Below are 18,248 nucleotides of genomic sequence, written 5' to 3' on the forward strand. Positions count from 1 at the left end.
AGTAAATAGAGGCCATGTTCCAGGAAGGGCTGCCGAAAAGTTATTTGTGGACCCCTTAGTTTGAGATTAAGCTATTATCGCCAGTCTTTCGCATTCGTAAATACCAATCTATTGTGATAGAATTCAGTCCCAGAATATCAAACAAACACAAGAAAGGAAGACTTAAAACTACGCCACTCATCTGGCTTTGTGGTATTAAATTCACAAGGAATAATTCATTTTATATGCGGTGTTATGAGAATACATTTCAAACATATAATATTAAATAACAGTTTTAATATAACAGTACTGCCCTATGTACTGTCTGACACTCGCCAGCGGTTAACACCGGAAATCAGCAAGCATTTGACCGCCAGTTGATCTTGACTTTAAATAGCCATTACACTGTGGAAACTCTGTTAGAAATAATCATAGATACTTACACATACTCCGTCATGGAGGTTGGGTAACGCCCGTCTGGCCATAACATGTAGCACACCTTTCTGGTCTGACCACTTGTGTACCTGTGGTAAGAAATATTGCGATTAATGTCGTAGAGTAGTTAGTATCCTCATAAAGTAACATTGGTATCAAACACAGAATGACTGGATTATTGGAAATAGTTTCTGAGAATTTGTTTACTCAAGGGAGTATTTTGACATAAATATATTTTGGTTGGAGATCATCCGAAAATTTGTGTAATAAGACTCGACAAATTGTGTGACGAAAGGGTAACCATAGCAACCGAGCAGGTAGTGATGTAAGGTATGTTACTTAGCAACCGTGCATTTATGTCTTATGACTCTTGTTCATCTGAAATTAGCAACCATTGATGGATGGCCATGACCGAGAGACATTTTTGTGCTCTTTTGATTTTCGCAAAGAGAAAAGTGATTTCCTTTTTGTACAAGGCATGTGTGTTCTCTCAGTAATGAAAATGAATCCTGGAATATTTATTTTTTCCATAGAGTTTAAGATTTTCCACTCACAAGGGGAGTACTGCATTGAAAACTTAATGAAACTCAGTAGATGGGCAGCGGTGTGCTTCAGCGTAAATCGTTACATTGAGAACCACATTGGCCGAAATTAATTTCCAGTATTATAATATGAATCATAAGGATCATAGAAACGCGAAAGCTATTCCGTTGTTATATCTACATTGTATTATTAATTACGAATCCTGAAACTATATCATCGTTATAACAGTATGGATCACACTATCGTAAGCGCTGTTACATATTTGATTCTAGATGGAGTACGGTTTAAAATAAACGGGTAAACTGATCCGTCTGCATAACAAGGTACAAATGCCGTGAACATGTATTTCTGCAAGCTACCAGTCCTATACATATATTTTTGAGTGTTACAGCGTCTGATGTGCTTGTTTGTTCTTCAGATGAAAAGCAGTCTAAACAGACTTATACATCTTGAAGTCGATCAGGTCAGGGTTATGAGTATACACCCATGAGATACAAAATATCTCCAACTACTTTGGTAGTAGATATGCTCGGTTTGGGCTCCAGTAGCGGGAAAATCACATGAAGACGCCCGGCTACCATAAACGTTCGCGATAGAATTTCTAACTTCGGCATTGTTGATTTTGGACATTTTGAATTCTGACAAGCCGGTCTCTTTTCTCAATTTACAAGCCATGCATAGTACATATATTGTGACATTTCACGAAGGAAATATCTTTCCCTCACTACTTCCCAGAACAATTTTCTCCAGTATTCTTGTAGAACTCATTAAAACTAATCATACATCATTTCACACGACATGCCACCACGCCGGATTGAGAGCTGCAATGCGAGTCGCGTGGCAACTTTAGTACCTCAAAGTAGTATTGTTGCTGTATCCTCCGATGACATTATACTGCAGTCAGACTCTTCTTGCAACGTACCTGTTAAGTTGAACGTTTATTTCGAGTTAAGTTTACTTTGTCTCCTTCTCCCGTACCCTGGTCTGGCCACACGTGTGCGAACTATCTCGCACATGGGAATTTGTTCCCGTACTTCCCACCGCCAAACTTATGTAGAGGAAGGTATTCACTATTAAGTGTCTCCATGGTGGTTAGCGACCTGGTGTATAGTGATAATGTCAGGAAGATGTGTAGAATAAAAAGGCAGTGCCTGCGTCAGATGCGATTAAAATCCCAAGCTCAGCCGGATTCGATCCAGGGGCCCTTTAAACCGAAGGCTTAAAAATTGTGTCAATTTCCCTTTTGGGAAAATCAGTTTGTCACAAATTTGTCTTTCAATAAATGAAACTCAAATTCATTACGGTAAATTTATTCGCGTCTAAGGAATCGTTTTAGAGAGACATCTGTATGGAATGGGGAGTGGACAAGTGTAGAATTCAGTGCATCGGAACGGGAAACTGATTCAAGGCATATGAAACTACCATAGTATGATGAGATGAGACTTCTGCATGTCTCTCAATTAAGCCATCCATCAATACTTCACACATCGCAGCACATCACAGCGTACACGGTGAGAATGGATGACAGACGGCTGACCAAAAATATCTTCAGATACATCATGGGGTTAAAGGCCACCTCGAAGTGAGTAGAAGAGTTCAAGAGAGATGCGGAAGAAGTTGTAATTCTACTAGAGACGATTTACAGTTGAAGAGAGCTCAGAAGAAAAGTCGACAGTCTACAATTATTTTAAGAGAAACCACTAAAAGTAAGACCTAAATGGATAATTCCTAAGAGGAAAGAAAGATGAGAAGCAAAAGAATGAAGAGGCTCTGATAAGAGAAGAGAAAAAAATGCCGAAAGCCTACTCACTGTGGAATATAATTTAATATTTGATTCTTGCGGTATTTTTTCTTCTTTCGCACTCAAATTAAGTTTTAGCATTGTAGGCGAGCATATCGCTGTGGGAGGTAGTAACAGACTCATTGTAGCACAAGGAAGGCTGTAAAGCGATCCACTCTTGTCTGCTCAAAGTGCGCGGCCGCGCTCTGTTTGGAGTGCTTTGTACAGTTTCATACAAGTTGAGATTGCTTTATTTGTGATGCTACAACAATGAACATTGAACGTTTAATCTCGATGTATTGAAAATAAAAGTAAATAACATGTAATACTCTGTAAATGAAATGGTAGTTAAATAAATAGCAACTAGCCACATGATAGATTCAGTGCGCCGGAATGGATGGTGGCTAAACAATCAAACCTCTTCTAACTGTTTGTTTGTTAATCACTTTAATAACAATCACAGACCTTATACAGCACCTCTGGTCCCAAAACTCCCTATAGACAAGCAAATCAATGTTGAAAACATCCTAGGGATATGAGCTACGAATTTTAGGTAAATATTTTTTACATACTGTAGTTTACGCCCCCATTGGAGCACTTTAATCAGTCATATATATTACAGTCTAATAATATTAAATAAAGTCAGCTTTTTAGGTTCTTCTTCCGCTCCCAAAACTTCATCCTGTCGGACCTGGCTGCCCCTTGGTTGTCAGTAATGGTGTACTTCCTTCCTTCGTTCAAATATTGTGAATTTGAATGGCAAGTGTTTACTCCTTGTAATTCTCCTCTCTTCTCTGCCTTCAGTTTGGAGCATTGACAAATTTAATTCCTCTAAACCATTTATGATCTTTATGAATCAAATGTTCTTTTTTTTCAGAAGTAACTAAATAAGTGCTTCACAAGTCTTGTTTCTGGCACTCTGAATATATGAAGAAAAAAATTCTCCTTTTCCGCATTGTATCCCTTATTGATTCGCTTTCACGATATACCAGTTCATTAGGTAACAATCTCCATTGGCCATCAACTTGGTGTTTCTTATTGATGATTGTCCTGATGATTCTTCTATCTAATTTCTGCAATTTATCGGTTATTTATTTAGTGCTCAACTCGAACAGTATTACACTAGCATAAGTTGCTTCGGGTTTTACAACTGTATTGTAATGTCGACATTTAGCATTCATGGAGAGAATTTTTTTATAAGTTGGCCAACTGATTCGCTGTGCTGTTTTTAGTTTATATGTTCTGCTGTCTATTGGTGTTTTCTCTTTTGTGTTCCAGGTTATAATTTCCCCGAGAAATTTGAACTTATTTAAATCTTAATTTGTTTGCCATTGTCGATGTAAATATAATATAATAAAATATGACAATATATTCTATATTTATGACTAAAATTACTATCTATTCCTTAATCATCATTATCTGGTCGATTAGATTAGCGATTTGCCTTTTTCTACCACTACGAGTGCTAACGTGAGTCAGTGCATTGTTTCAATTAAGCACCCCTAACGAGCGCTAATGTGAGACAATTCAGAGTTTCACTTAAGTCCTTATAACTACATTCGGTGTGGATATTTTTCAAAAAATCAAAAAACGCCGGTGGGTGTTGAACCAAGGAACACATTACAGAAAAATTTATATAAGTTAATTTGGCTAGGATTTGAATAAAAAAGAAAACGTGTAAAGAAACAAATGATTTTAGGTTGTTTATCTGGAACTGCATTTAGGCCGGTTTGATTTCCGAAATTTTCTTTCTCTTTTTATTTTGATACAGCTATCCAGCACTCACAATTTGAAATCTTTCTGGAACCTTTATCACTTCAACTTTCGGAAAAATTGAGGAAATTGCTAAAATTTACGTTTCTCGTGGTATGGGGATCCCTACTTTATCTGCTAAGAATTGTTTTCAACATTAAAATCATAAAATTAGTTTTTTGATGAAAACATTCTTGCCCTATAAATGGTTAATTGCTCGGGAAAGGTTTTTAGCCATCAATAGGTTAGAACGGAATGTTGTTGAGCAAGGCGCAAGTATCATCCAGGCGATCTACAATTTTGTAAGGTGAGCTGCATACATTTTAGGGGTTCTGATAATTCAGATCGCCAATACTTAGGCAAATCTCACTGCAGATCCGTCGTGCGGGTAGTATTACACTTGCGCCTTGTTAGTACATAAAACCCCTTACCTTAGAAATTACATAAATACAGGACTGTCCATCATTCCCTAAAACACCTGGATGTCACCTTTCGCCAAACGTTCTTTGCGCCTGGATGCAGCCATGTTAGAAGACAGACGACAGTATCAAATTAAGATACCAGAATTACATTAGCGATATATAAATCCACTGTCGTCTTTAGACGGCTCCGTCAAATGTTATATTAAACACCAGAACTTGCAGCGTAGGACTAAACTTGGGTGAGAGGGAGCAGAAATATACATGAATGGTTGGAAATCGGACAGTACTGCCAGACAAAGCTTCTTCAAGGTCGTAATTATATCGTCAATTCTGCTTCGAGGTTCGGTGGTCAAAGAATAGAACACCATTATTTTCATCTGTGTTATGCCCACTTTTATTAGAATCGTGCTGTGTTCTCTCGCGAGGATTGTATGAATATGTTTTGCTTACCTCAACATATGAGCAAATAATAATTTTGTCAATTTTTAACTCATTACAGAGCTTTTTGTTCGAGCTGATTGAGTGTAATTAGAGAGAATACCGTTCCATTTCAGCCCGTTAATTATATGTGACGTCCATAATTATAGTTCATTACTGATGTATGATATTTTAAAAGTTGAATAGTTTGTTTCGTATTAGCTGCGGGAGAACGGAATGGCCGTTAAATTTGAACCTCTTCTAGTTCGCAGCCCAGAAGGAACAATTTTCACTTTATGCTCTGTGGATCGGTATGAATACCAGGCTATAAACTTGAGAGAAACGATGATAAAAATTCCACAGCAGATTTATTATTATTATTATTATTATTATTATTATTATTATTATTATTATTATTATTTTTCCTAAATTGTACATGTATAATTTAGGGGTGGAAGATGGTACACGGAAGTGCCTCCATCCCCACATGTATTTGTGTATACACACTACTGAATATCTGCATATATGTAGACGATTTTAAATTTACATATTTACACACCAGACACTGTATTCTTAGAATAATAAATGTCTTGATTTATTCTATACGTATTAGAGTAAGAAAACCTAGTCATTTATACCCTCACACATACCTCTGTATACACAGTCACTCACAACACTCCCACACGCCCACACATACACATTTGCTCACATTCAACTGTTCTTGCACTCATCTTTCTGTGCAATTCTAATTTGTACACGTTATGTACATCACATGTGGGCTCCTATTTACATATACATTTTCTTTACTGCGTGGAGAAAGTGAGGAAGAGGAAGCAGTTTTACCTCAGATGGTAGAAGATTCCAGATACGAGCAGACCTTGCGTAAAATCCATTTAAATATGAGGCTGTTCTGGCGAGGGGAGGGACAAGAGTAGCTCCTTGGCCTCTATTAACACACCAGTAATTAAGCTGCAGGCGGTGGATAGGAGAGAGGTGTGTGTTTTCTGTCAGGGATTTCTGATTTTTACCTACATTGCATCGCAAAGAAAGCATTTAATAGAAAGAGACGTTTGTTATACAGTGGAATGGTGTTAGAAATGAAACAAAGCCTTGTGAAATGTTATGTTCACGTCCCACTAATTAGTTGTATGCTTTCGGAGACGCCGGGATGCCGAAATTTAGTCCCACAGGAGTTCTTTTACGTGTCAGTAAATTTACCGACACGAGGCTGACGTATTTGGGCACCTTCAAATAACACCGGACTGAGCCAGGATCGGCCCTGCCAAGTTGGGATCAGAAGGCCAGCGCCTTAACCGTCTGAGCCACTCAGCTCGGCTGGAATGGTGTGTTCTGTTATATGCTTGTGAAAGGGAAGAGGAGTGACAGGGTTAGGATCAAAGGTTTTGAAATGTGAGTTTGGCGGAGAAGGGAAGAAATAGCGTGTGTAGATAGAGTGAAAATTGAAGAAGTACCATAAACAGTCAGAGAACACAGGATTCCTCTGAATACCGTTTTAAAGAGAAAATCCAACTTGATAGGCCATGTTATAAGGGGTAAGAGCTCCCAGCTCTCGAATGTATGACAGAAGGAGAAAAAAAGAAGAAAAAAGGACAGAGAATAAAATTTGTGAACGAAGCGGAGAGTGGAGGATATCAGATAGCCAACGCACAGGCGTGGAAAAGGAGATGGAGAGAATGGCGGTTTATGGGACACGCCATTAGGCAGAACATCGTATGATGGTGACTAGTGCCTGGATTTTAGGAAGTAATACGTTAGAAAGCAAACTTACTGAAGCGGATGACAAGTATAGTCTACCCTACACAACAGTTATGCTATGTGGTTTGCATAAACATTAGGGGTGCGGCCCATCAGAACCCCTAGAATTTATGTTACTCTCACTACATTACGGAACAGCGGCTCCTCCTAATAAACAAATTAGGTTCCATTCTAACCTACTACTACATAAAATCTAATGATGACTCAAATGGAAATTCATTTTTTCTTTTTCTAACAAAATGTTTAACTCTCTAACAGATTAAATCACATTACTAAAACTAGATCCACATTGAGCTAGGCGGTGAGGATCTGCCGCGAGTGACACCGGCTGCATGATCACTTATGATGGCCGACTTGTCGAAGATGTCAATGCAAGGATATCCGCAGCTTGTATGAAATGGAGAACAACAACCTGCGTCACTTGCGACTGGTGGATGAAGGATAATCTCAAAACAAAAATCTATCGTACCGACCTGTTGCAATGTATGGTTCGAATGTTGACCGACTACGGCAGAGACAAAGCGTCGACTGGGCGTCATGGAGACTAAGACGCTGAGGCGGACAGCTGGCGTCACTAAATTGGATCACATCTCCAGTGAGACCTTCAGGGAGAGATTCGGCGTTGCACCCATTCAAGATAAAATGATGATTTGGACATGTACTGAGGACAAGAAGACGGGTTACATGTTAGATATCGCCGGCAGGAGACCAATAGGACGACCGAAAAGAGTAATGGGCCAATACTCTTCACAAAATTATGAAGAGCACCAGTCTTCACCTTGACAGTGAACAGGACAGAACTAAATGGAGACAACGAATCTATGTAGCGGACCCCAACACCAGGAGGAGCAAATGCTGAATAAAAAGGAGGATATTCTGGGAAAACAATAGAAATATTGTTCTATTCATTTTTGTTCATTCCGTACATTATTTTCTTTTCTTTTTCTGTACAGCACACAGAGTGTGATATGTATTTTTTTTTACAGTTCATAGAGTGTGAATTTTGGCTTAGGCTGGACATTGTTATTTTCTCTTTAACGGATCAAATAGGTATTCTTACTATAGATCTGAGAAAATAATAATAAATATTAAATATTAAAAAGGAGGAGGCTAAAACTAAATCAAGATATTAAAACCTTCTTCTTTTCCCCATTTAGGTGGGGTCGGCTTTTATGGTCCGCCTCCTTCAGTTCTTTCTATCTTGGACTACATCAGCACTGTTGCTGTTGTAGAAGAGAGTTGCTGAGCTGGGCTCGCATGTCTGAAGTGAAATGTGGGCAGCATACGTATCAGGCGTACCTACGTCATAGTCAAGCGAGACAGGAAGCACACTTGGTACGGGATAGGAGCAGTGACGTCCAATTATAACTACGAAGCTCTCCTCGCACAATTCAACAAAATGTTGATCGAATTACAGAATTGTTAAAAATACAATATAATATCAAGAAAGCCGACCTTCTAAACATCGGGTTTGATTTATACTGCGGTAGATATCAATAGACATGATTTTATTTTTATTTATTTAGTCATTCAAAGAACACTGACACGTTACAAATTTCACTACAAATACACGGGGTGGAAGTGTGCAAGCTACGAGTTACAATTTCTTGGATGGAAATTACATAATTCCCACTAAAATATTTAAAAAAAATGTTATTCAACGTAATGTATTCACATTTGGTTAAATTTTTAGAGTGCTGTAATGATATGTGTCTTTCCCTGATTAATGAGTTTCTGAAAATAATATTTAAAATTTGTAATCAGACGTTGATTGAATATAACTAGCCTATTAGTGAATGAAGAGCCCGATATTTACAATCCACGTACAACTCTGTAGATGTAAAAACAAGTAGAAATACAGAATTATTTAAAATAAATGATCTAACTAATGGCATTCCCGGTAAGCGTGATTGGATTTTTGATGAGCTTATCATATCTTTTAAACTGAAGCAATAAGAAGCCTCAGCTTATCCGCTTTAATCCTTATTATGTTAGGAATAGCTGCCTCTGTGGATCCGTGGTAGAGTGTCGACCTCCTAATCCCAAGATAGCGGGTTCAAACTCGGCAGAGGTAGTCGGATTTTTGAAGGGTGGTAAAAAATCCATTCGACACTCCATGTCGTACGATGTCGGCATGTAAAAGATCTCTGGTGATACATTTGGTATTTACCCGACAAAATTAATTAAATCTCAGCCATAGACGCCCAAGAGAGATCCGGTTTACTCTGTCTGCCATCTAGCGGACCTAGAGTAAAACGGAACGTCGAAATTGACGAGCAGACAGCCAGATGGCTTCAGATCGAAATGTCTGCACACGGTAGCTGAGGCCATACGATTATTATTATTATTATTATTATTATTATTATTATTATTATTATTATGTTAGGAATGTTTCTAAACCATAACCCTCTTGAAATATACTAGTGAAAATTGTAATTTGGTGCGTAGAGTATAAAAATATTTTGAGTCACCAGTAATAAACCCTTTATTGTATTAGGTCAATGTACGAAAAGGGAACAGAAGTAACAAATTTATTACAACGTACGTTATATTGAAAATTATTGGAAATAAAAAATAGCACTGTTGTATTAAAAGTCAAACGCTGACTGTCCATTCACCTTCACGGTCTGTGACGTAAGCTCGTCCGCCCCCTTATATGCTGTGTGCCCGCGGGACCAAGAGCCCAGAGTGAACCTCTATACGGTGCAGAAATATGTACGATGAGTAAAAAAAGAGCAGAGAAGAATAAAAGTGAGCTAAGAAGATAAAATAAAGAACGAGGAAGTGCCGTTGATCGGGAGAAGAGAGAAGCATGTTAGTTGTGATTCGAAGCAAAATTGAATAGGACCTAATCTACGATATGATTCCTTTTCACAAGTAGCAGCGATTATGGGGGATTGTGGAATAAAAATTATATATTTATTCCATTTTAGACGGCTGAGAGTAGGAATTGTAGGATATAATAAAAAAGCTATTTGTACCTTATCAGATAATTCTTTCCTTTATTTTGTTAAATTATTAATAATATTATTAGCGGAATAATCACAAAATGTCTAACCGATTCGTATAGCGCCAGAGCAAGTACTGGAGAATTTGCATGTGCCGTGTGGAAGGGTAGCAACGTCATGGATACTGAAGTATGATTCACTCGCTTGCCATGCGTATTCGTCAGCCTGGCAGTCTCTTTAGAGTGTGCTAGTTTCTTAGTGTGTAGTCAAATACTAAATTATTTTTTGTAGTATAATCACGCCGTACATATATTTAAACAGCCTGTGTGTGGGAGCGGTAGCATAACAGCCACGGTATCCCCTGCCTGTCGTTAGAGACGAATAAAAGGAACCCCAGAGGGAGCGTGGGTTGGTGAGCACAGGGCCCTCAGCAGAGTCCTGTCATTGCTTCCAATATTATCTAATCTAACCGACCTCCCTTGGTCAACTTTTGTTCTTTTCCCATCCCGACGGTGTTAGAGCAGTCTTTAATTTTCACGTCTTCCTTGTCTTCATTTGGCCAACATTTTCATATTTCGAAATGTCGGACCCCTTCCATTTTTCTCTCTGATTAGTGTTATACAGAGAACGGTTACCTAGTTCTACTTCCTCTTGAAAGAATAATTAGATACCTTGCTTGTCGTAAGAGGCGACTGAAAGCTAGGGGCTCTGAACCTCAGAGCGTGGTTTGGCGACCACGGGGCTCTCAGCTGAGTCCTAGTAGTGATTCCACTTACTTGTGCCAGTCTCCCCAATTTCATCTATCCTATACCATGGTCAACTTTCTTTTTCGACCCAGATGGTATACGTAGCCCTTGTGTTCCTTTGGCCGATACCATCATTTTTCAAAGTGTCAAATCCCTTCTATTTTCTCTTTCTGATTATTTTTAATAGAGGATGGTTGCCTAGTTGTACTTCAACTTAAAAAAATCACCACCACCACCACTTCTATTTAATTGTAATATATGTGTAGTATTAATCCTTTAGTGAAGACTTTATTGCATAGTATTGAAAGAAAATCTCTGAAAGCTGTTATTACCAAGTTGTTAAACTGTCAACCTTTACTTTTCTGTCAAAATTCGTTCAGAGAACATAAACAAAGTTAAAATCGTGTAGCATTCATTTTTAGTTTTGAAGTGTATAACCCCTCAAATCCGGCCTTCTTTTTGTTGTTATCTGCACATATTTTTGCCCCCCAATCCCCGCCATTTGTAATGCCCAATTGAATACCTGCCGGCAAAAACGTTGTAACCCTCAAAATGCAAATTTTTCAGAAGGGAAGAAAACAAATAAACAAACGAATTGTTTGTGAATGTTTATTCTGCCGTTGACAATTAGTTGAAATGAATCGATAGTAGTATAATGGGAGAGTTCTATGGATTAAAGATGGCGGATGACAGCTGCACGTGGATTTGTTTATCTCACGCTAGTGAGGTTAAGTTGGTAGCACTAAGGTTTAGGCCCGCCAAGATAGCAGCACTGCGGATGACAGGTGACGAATTTACATCTACTACGATAAAGAGGGCAGCACAGTGCTCTGTAGTTTAAAGATGGCGGATGACAGCTGTCAAAAAGCACGTGGCTTTGTTTATCTCGCGCTAGTGAGGTTAAGTTGGTACTACTGAGGTTTAGGCTCGTCAAGATGGCAGTACTGAGGTTAGCGATGCGTTGTTGTCTGTCAAAAAGCACGTGGCTGTCAAAAAACACGTGGCTTTGTTTACCTCGCGCTAGTTAGGTTAAGTTGACACTACTGAGGTTTAGGCCCGTCAAGATGGCAGCAGTGAGGTTAGCGATGCGTTGTTGTCGATGACAGCTGTCAAAAAGCACGTGGCTTTGTTTACAAATTCAAATCTCGCGCCAAAAGTCAAATTTCCCGCTAAAATTCAAATTTCCCGCGGGTGGTGGAGGGAGCCCTGGGAGCCCGGAGGAGGTGGTGGCCGCAGAACTCTCCCATTATACTACTATCGATTATTTCAGAAAGCAGTCAAGTGCCCAAAAATGAAAAAAAATGAGTTAATGGCAGAATATGTTACTAAGAGGGTATACGCATATTTTCGTGCTGAAAACAGTCAAGAAACGTCCTCCTATCATGGTCAGACATTATGATGAATTTCGTATTTAGTTAAAAAAAACAGTTAAGTGTCACCGCTTGGCAGGTTTCTGCGGTAACCTGCAGGTACATTTTGTGATGTGCTGCACCTTGCCGGCTGCTCTGAATCGCAAATGCTGGGGCTGTACCTTAATTAAGGCCACGGCCGCTTCCTTCCAACTCCTAGGCCTTTCCTATCCCATCGTCGCCATAAGACCTATCTGTGTAGGCGCGACGTAAAGCCCCTAGCAAAAAAAATCCAAAATAGACAGCTGTTCAGCTGTTTATGTTGTCATTGTTGTGTTTCTGGAATCCCATGTTCGTAGTTTTGTGAGCAACTGTTTGAAAAAGTGTTTCTTTTGTTTAGTACAGTGTTTTTATAATCGTAGTGATATGTCTGAAAGTTCAGGAGACGAACCTGTATCTAAAAGGAAACGAGGAGTGGTAGACAAACTAACTCACACGCGTGATATTATTCGGATTGCAAGGGTAAAAGGAGAAGGTTATATTTCTTACTCGGGCCCTACATTATTCTTTGTCATTGTTTGTTTTAGGTGCCCATCAATATTAAGAAAATACTTGACCTAAATGCCTTAAAACCTTACCTGATGGGATATGAACACTTTTTATGACAGCATTTTACAATGGCCTACTACAGAGACAGAATGTGCTGTGGAGTTTATTTATGAGGATTGAATACCTCCTGTCCTGTGATGAGCAGGCATTGCTGATTTCATCCTTTTAATAATCATATTTGTATCAGCATAGTCTAAACCTATTAAAATATTTTCTAGTTCCACAAATATGGGTTTTATGACAAAATCCTTCCAAAATTCAAGAATTATCTCATAAAAAATGTGTTTGCAACACTCGTTTATTTCAGAAACCAGTTAAGTGGAAAATATTTCGGATTTTTTACAGCATATTCAATGAGCACAAAATATTTTTCTTTGGATAGAAAGTATTAAAAGGTATAATACTCTCATGCTAAAATAATAAAACCACTACCATAACATTTTCTATGATTCTAGACAGTTTTTTTCATTTTCCCAAAAATGACAGATTTGGCGCTTGACTGGTTTCTGAAATAATCGATTCAAATGAGTTCACTAGTTAGTAATGCATAATAATTTTGACAATGTGCGACTTTAAAATCAAGATATAAGAGATGATCGTTGGTCGTCCGTGTAAAAACGTTGCAACTGTAACGGAAGTAGCACATTTTCGCGGGTTACGAAGTTGATACTATTGAAAATATTTATAGCTTTTAACATTATTTATTGTTTTATTCTGTATAAAAGTAATGAATGCCTTTGCTGGCAGGACCTAGTGTTTACAGTGCACTATGTCTTCTGGTATAGGCTAGAGCAATTTTGTTACTTTCATTGATCTGTCTCTGTCTTATCCTTGGCTTTGACAATACGAAAATGACTGAGGTATGAGCGATGCTAGTAACGCCATTCTTTCTGCAGCCAGTCCCTGCTATGAATGGTGTGAAAATATTGCTCATAGGGTCGGTTGATGCATGCATTTCAGTGGGCTTGGCAGACTGATATGTAATAGCAACTTCTGGCTCGGTGAGGAAAGCAACGGGAAACTACCTCACTCCTCATTTCCCTAGTACTCCTCTTCAGTGATGCCTAGGCCATCTATGACAGCTGATGGCAGAGCTGTTGAGGATCCAACCAGCCTTAGGACTGAAGACTGAATATACGTACAAAAATAATGAAACATAAACCACGCTTCTATTTTTGCAGTACCCATTGTTTAACAGAATTCACTGAACACCACCAATATTGTTGCGATAATGTTTTGCAATTATGAATAAACATTACATTGTCACTTCACCTTGTCTTTAGGTTCTCATAAAAACCTCGATAGTTTTCACGAACGTATCGACACATGTCTATAGCAGATTAGCTTTCTTTTCCACAGATACAGGCAATACCTCGTTTAATGAATACAATGAGCAATCGGGAAAAGAGAGCAAGACACATTTATATGCATATACAGTATATGTAATACATTATATACGTATATAATACAGTGGAGAATAAAACCCCTGATTACGCATTAAGGTATAAGACATTTGAATCTCCCATTAAACATGTTAACTTTCTTACATTGGCTTACAATATTTTTGCACCCACCTGTTCAGCAAAGACTTTCCCAGGCAATGATTTGTTAATGTGGGCCAAATATGGTTTCCCCGAATTCCGCTTGTATTTTTTTCATTCCTCTTTCATTTATTATATTTAATTTTGCGTTTTCGTCCCCTATTTATATCGTTACACACACTCGGACTTAGCGACACACGACTTTCCTCCTCCATTTATACAAAGTTTCTGCACCCGCACGACCCGTGCTAAAAGTAAAGGCGCTTAACGTACATGTTTGCCGACATAATTTCCTACATGCCTCACTTTGACCGGATACATTGTTTATGCACGGAAACCCAGCATTCTAGAAAAGTGAGGGTTACAATGTTTTTGCCTGCAGGTATTCAATCATCGCTACTTCTTTTCACGAGTAGCGATTGAAAGAATGAGAAAAGTGTAACAAGGAAGGGGAAGGAGGAGATACACGTTATTAGGCAGCATTAATAAATAATAATAATATTCTTTGCTTTACGTCCCATTAACTACTTTTACGGTTTTTGGAGACGCCGAGGTGCCGGGATTTCGTCCCGCAGGAGTTCTTTTACTTGCCAGTAAATCTAGCGACACGAGGCTGACGTATTTGAGCACCTTCGAATACCGCCGGACTGAGTCAGGATTGAACCTGCTACGTTGGGGTCAGAAGGCCAGCGCCTCAACCGTCTGAGCCACTCAGCCCAGCAGACAACATTAGAAAAGGAAAGTAAAGTTATGCAGAGGTAAAAAGAAGGTAATAAGACAGAGATATATGGAGAACAACCATGACTGGATCTACCGAAGGGCAGACCAACCTACGTTGAGATTTAACGTATACGCTAAATATTCTGCATTCTCACTGAGGGGATGCTCAAACTTTAAAAAATAAGTGAATCTATTCCTGAAGAGGAAGAGCAAAATTTTGCGTGAATGCTCCTCTTCGCAGTGTATTTTTTAAAACCAATTCACAGCGCATTTGGAACGTTCCTCGTAGCTTTGAATTTTGTAACACAAAGCGATCCTCATAACCTCTACAGATTATTCATGTGCAGATCAGAGGGACGTTTACTTTGTGAGAGGTAGGATTAATGCCGGCACTGCTGTTATAACCTCGGGGGAGAGAGCGATATAAACTGACCACAGACCACAGAGTTCTACCCAGCACAAGACCTAACACCGTACTTCTGTTTGCGCTTAGAGGCATCATTAAATGGTCACCAATAAATAGCATTCATTACGTGCTGTTTAACGGCGTAAAATCGATAAAATGTTTCTTATGGAGATACAGTAAGTCTTCACTTAACTGTCTTTTCAAATTTTCATCAATTAATTAATTCATAAGCAAAATTATGCCGGGTGGGCAAAATGATAGTGGACTGGAAAATACAGTGTTTACAATAGAATTGACGCGGGATTGACTCTTGTTAATGAACATCACAGAAGATGCTGGAAATGGCTCATCAGAAGAAATGAAAAACTGAGGAACCAAAAGTTCTGACTCCACTTCATTCAGAAACCACCGGAACAGAACTCAACATGCGAAGGTTCGTCTGGACGCTCCAACGCATGCACAACAATAAATTTGTAAGGATAGAGATAAACGTCCTATTTGAACATGCCTCGACACCAGGATCTCTTAATTCCCAGTTGCACAGATAAACGTCCTATTTGAACATGCCTCGACACTAGGATCTCTTAATTCCCAGTTGCACAGATAAACGTCCTATTTGAACATGCCTCGACACCAGGATCTCTTAATTCCCAGTTGCACAGATAAACGTCCTATATGAACATGCCTCGACACCAGGATCTCTTAATTCCCAGTTGCACAGATAAACGTCCTATATGAACATGCCTCGACACCAGGATCTCTTAATTCCCAGTTGCACAGATAAACGTCCTATATGAACATGCCTCGACACCAGGATCTCTTAATTCCCAGTTGCACAGATAAACGTCCTATATGAACATGCCTCGACACTAGGATCTCTTAATTCCCAGTTGCACAGATAAACGTCCTATTTGAACATGCCTCGACACCAGGATCTCTTAATTCCCAGCTGCACAGATAAACGGCCTTGAGATTTCGTCGGACCTCGCTCCAGCAATGTTTTCTGGTGTTTGAACTCTTTAAAGATAATTACGGATTGTATTCGCTGCAGTGTGCGTTTAACGCCGTTTGCCACTAGATTCTGCATTGCAGACTTTGCTGGGGGTTTTGGCAAAACACTTCCAGTCTGAAACTCTTGCACAAACAGCTCAACTTGGGTTTTTCAAGAATCGTGCTTCGCAATAAATCTCTACTACAGTGAACACGCGCTGTTATGTAGTGAGCACCATTTTGTGTTGTATTCAACTGGTTACTAAACACGTCTGCACCTCCCACTCTCACACACGAAATGACATAGTGATGAACTCAGGAAATGCAGGAGCTGCGCCCACGTAGACATGTGGCAGAACCGATTGTTGCATCGAAATCAAGGGTCAATTCCGCGTCAGTCTTATAAATATTTTGGGGGCAAGTTTTATTTTCAGTCATGAAACTATTTAGCGTTTCGTCCCAGTGAAGTAGTAGGCTCAAAAGTTGGATTGCCAGACATTTCCAAGACTCTGGCGTCTTGTGAGTCTTTGAGACACTTAACGTAACGAAAGTATTCATGCCTCCCCTTTAAGAGGGAGGTGGGCCTCTTTAGATGGTGACTCCGTATCCAAGGCCAGGACATTTGCAGTGGAAAAGGAGATGTGTGGTGAAAGTGAGAGGGTTGGCGGCCGTGGCATATAATAACAACTGCCCCAGCATTCCCTATATGTTCCAACTCGCAAAACCAGGATAAATCCACCACTTCATGTTCCGCATTCCCGCATCTCTCTTGTTCAAAGAACTTCATTTATCCGCGTTCCAAACCTGCTTAACTCTTATAACGTAACTTGTACGTTTTTCTTCGTACGCCTCCTTTAATCGATTCTTCCTTAAACTAACCTAACTCATTTTCAACATATTAGTTTTTTCTTCTCATTGCTGTCCCCTCTCATGTGCATAATGCAATATTTATTTATATTTTGCTCTACTTTACCGTTACTTATGTATTAAATCTCTATTTACAGTATCTTACTGTGCCTACCTATAAGTTCGTTTTACTATCAACTTTTAATTTTCCTGTTTTCTTTTGCCTTTATGTTTTGTTGTTAATTGTTGTGTCTCTACAGTTATTTTGTTGGTTTTTAATTTTTTCCTCTTTTTATCATTAGATGATTTTTCCTCATTGTTCTTCCACTAATTATTTTATGTTACATTGTGCTACTCCATTGTAAATATATTGTTCATCGAGGAACTCTGTAATTCGGCTTTGCTGTTTTGGTTTCCCAAATCAATCAATCAATCCAATCAATCAATCCAATCAATCAATCAATCAATCAATCAATCAATCAATCAATCAATCAATCAATCATACATGGGAATGGACAACCACGGAAAACCATTCATAGGACAGCCAAAGGCGGGGAGCAGCCCCTTCCTGTCTCCCGAATAGAGGCGTAATAGTCAATAAGTTCGTGGACTGACGCATTCAGAGTAGGCAATACGGCGTACACTCATATACTACAGTCAATATCTTCTTGTACTGGCGCCTACAGTGCAGGCAACACGGTGTACGCTCATGTACTATAGTCAATAACTTCTTGGACTGGCGCCTACATTGTAGATAACATATTGTACACCTGTGTACGCACTGTTGTCAGTATGTTCATTGACTGGCGCTAACAGTTCAAGGATCACATAGTCCTTTGACCTGTCTTTTCACATCTTTTTCCCGTCGTGCTGATCCGGGCGATATCAACTTAATCATCTCAAACTTTTCACTAGCAGATTGACCTAATCTTTGCCAGAATTAGAAATTTGCCCGTTGCTCTAACTACGACATTCTCAAGTTCTTCCCC

The 18,248-nt window shown here is 39.1% G+C and overlaps 1 protein-coding gene across 1 annotated transcript in view; it reads right to left on the reverse strand.

Moving 5' to 3' along the window:
- The window catches only part of LOC136884797 (tachykinin-like peptides receptor 86C), a 238,896-nt gene that overhangs the window by 97,671 nt on the left and 122,977 nt on the right, over positions 1-18,248 (reverse strand). Inside the window, exon 4 of the mRNA XM_068230031.1 lies at positions 423-503. Coding sequence (XP_068086132.1) covers positions 423-503 — 81 coding nt within the window. The remainder of the gene's footprint in view (positions 1-422; positions 504-18,248) is intronic.

The sequence above is a fragment of the Anabrus simplex genome, chromosome 13, assembly GCF_040414725.1.
Source record: "Anabrus simplex isolate iqAnaSimp1 chromosome 13, ASM4041472v1, whole genome shotgun sequence".
NCBI lineage: Eukaryota > Metazoa > Arthropoda > Insecta > Orthoptera > Tettigoniidae > Anabrus > Anabrus simplex.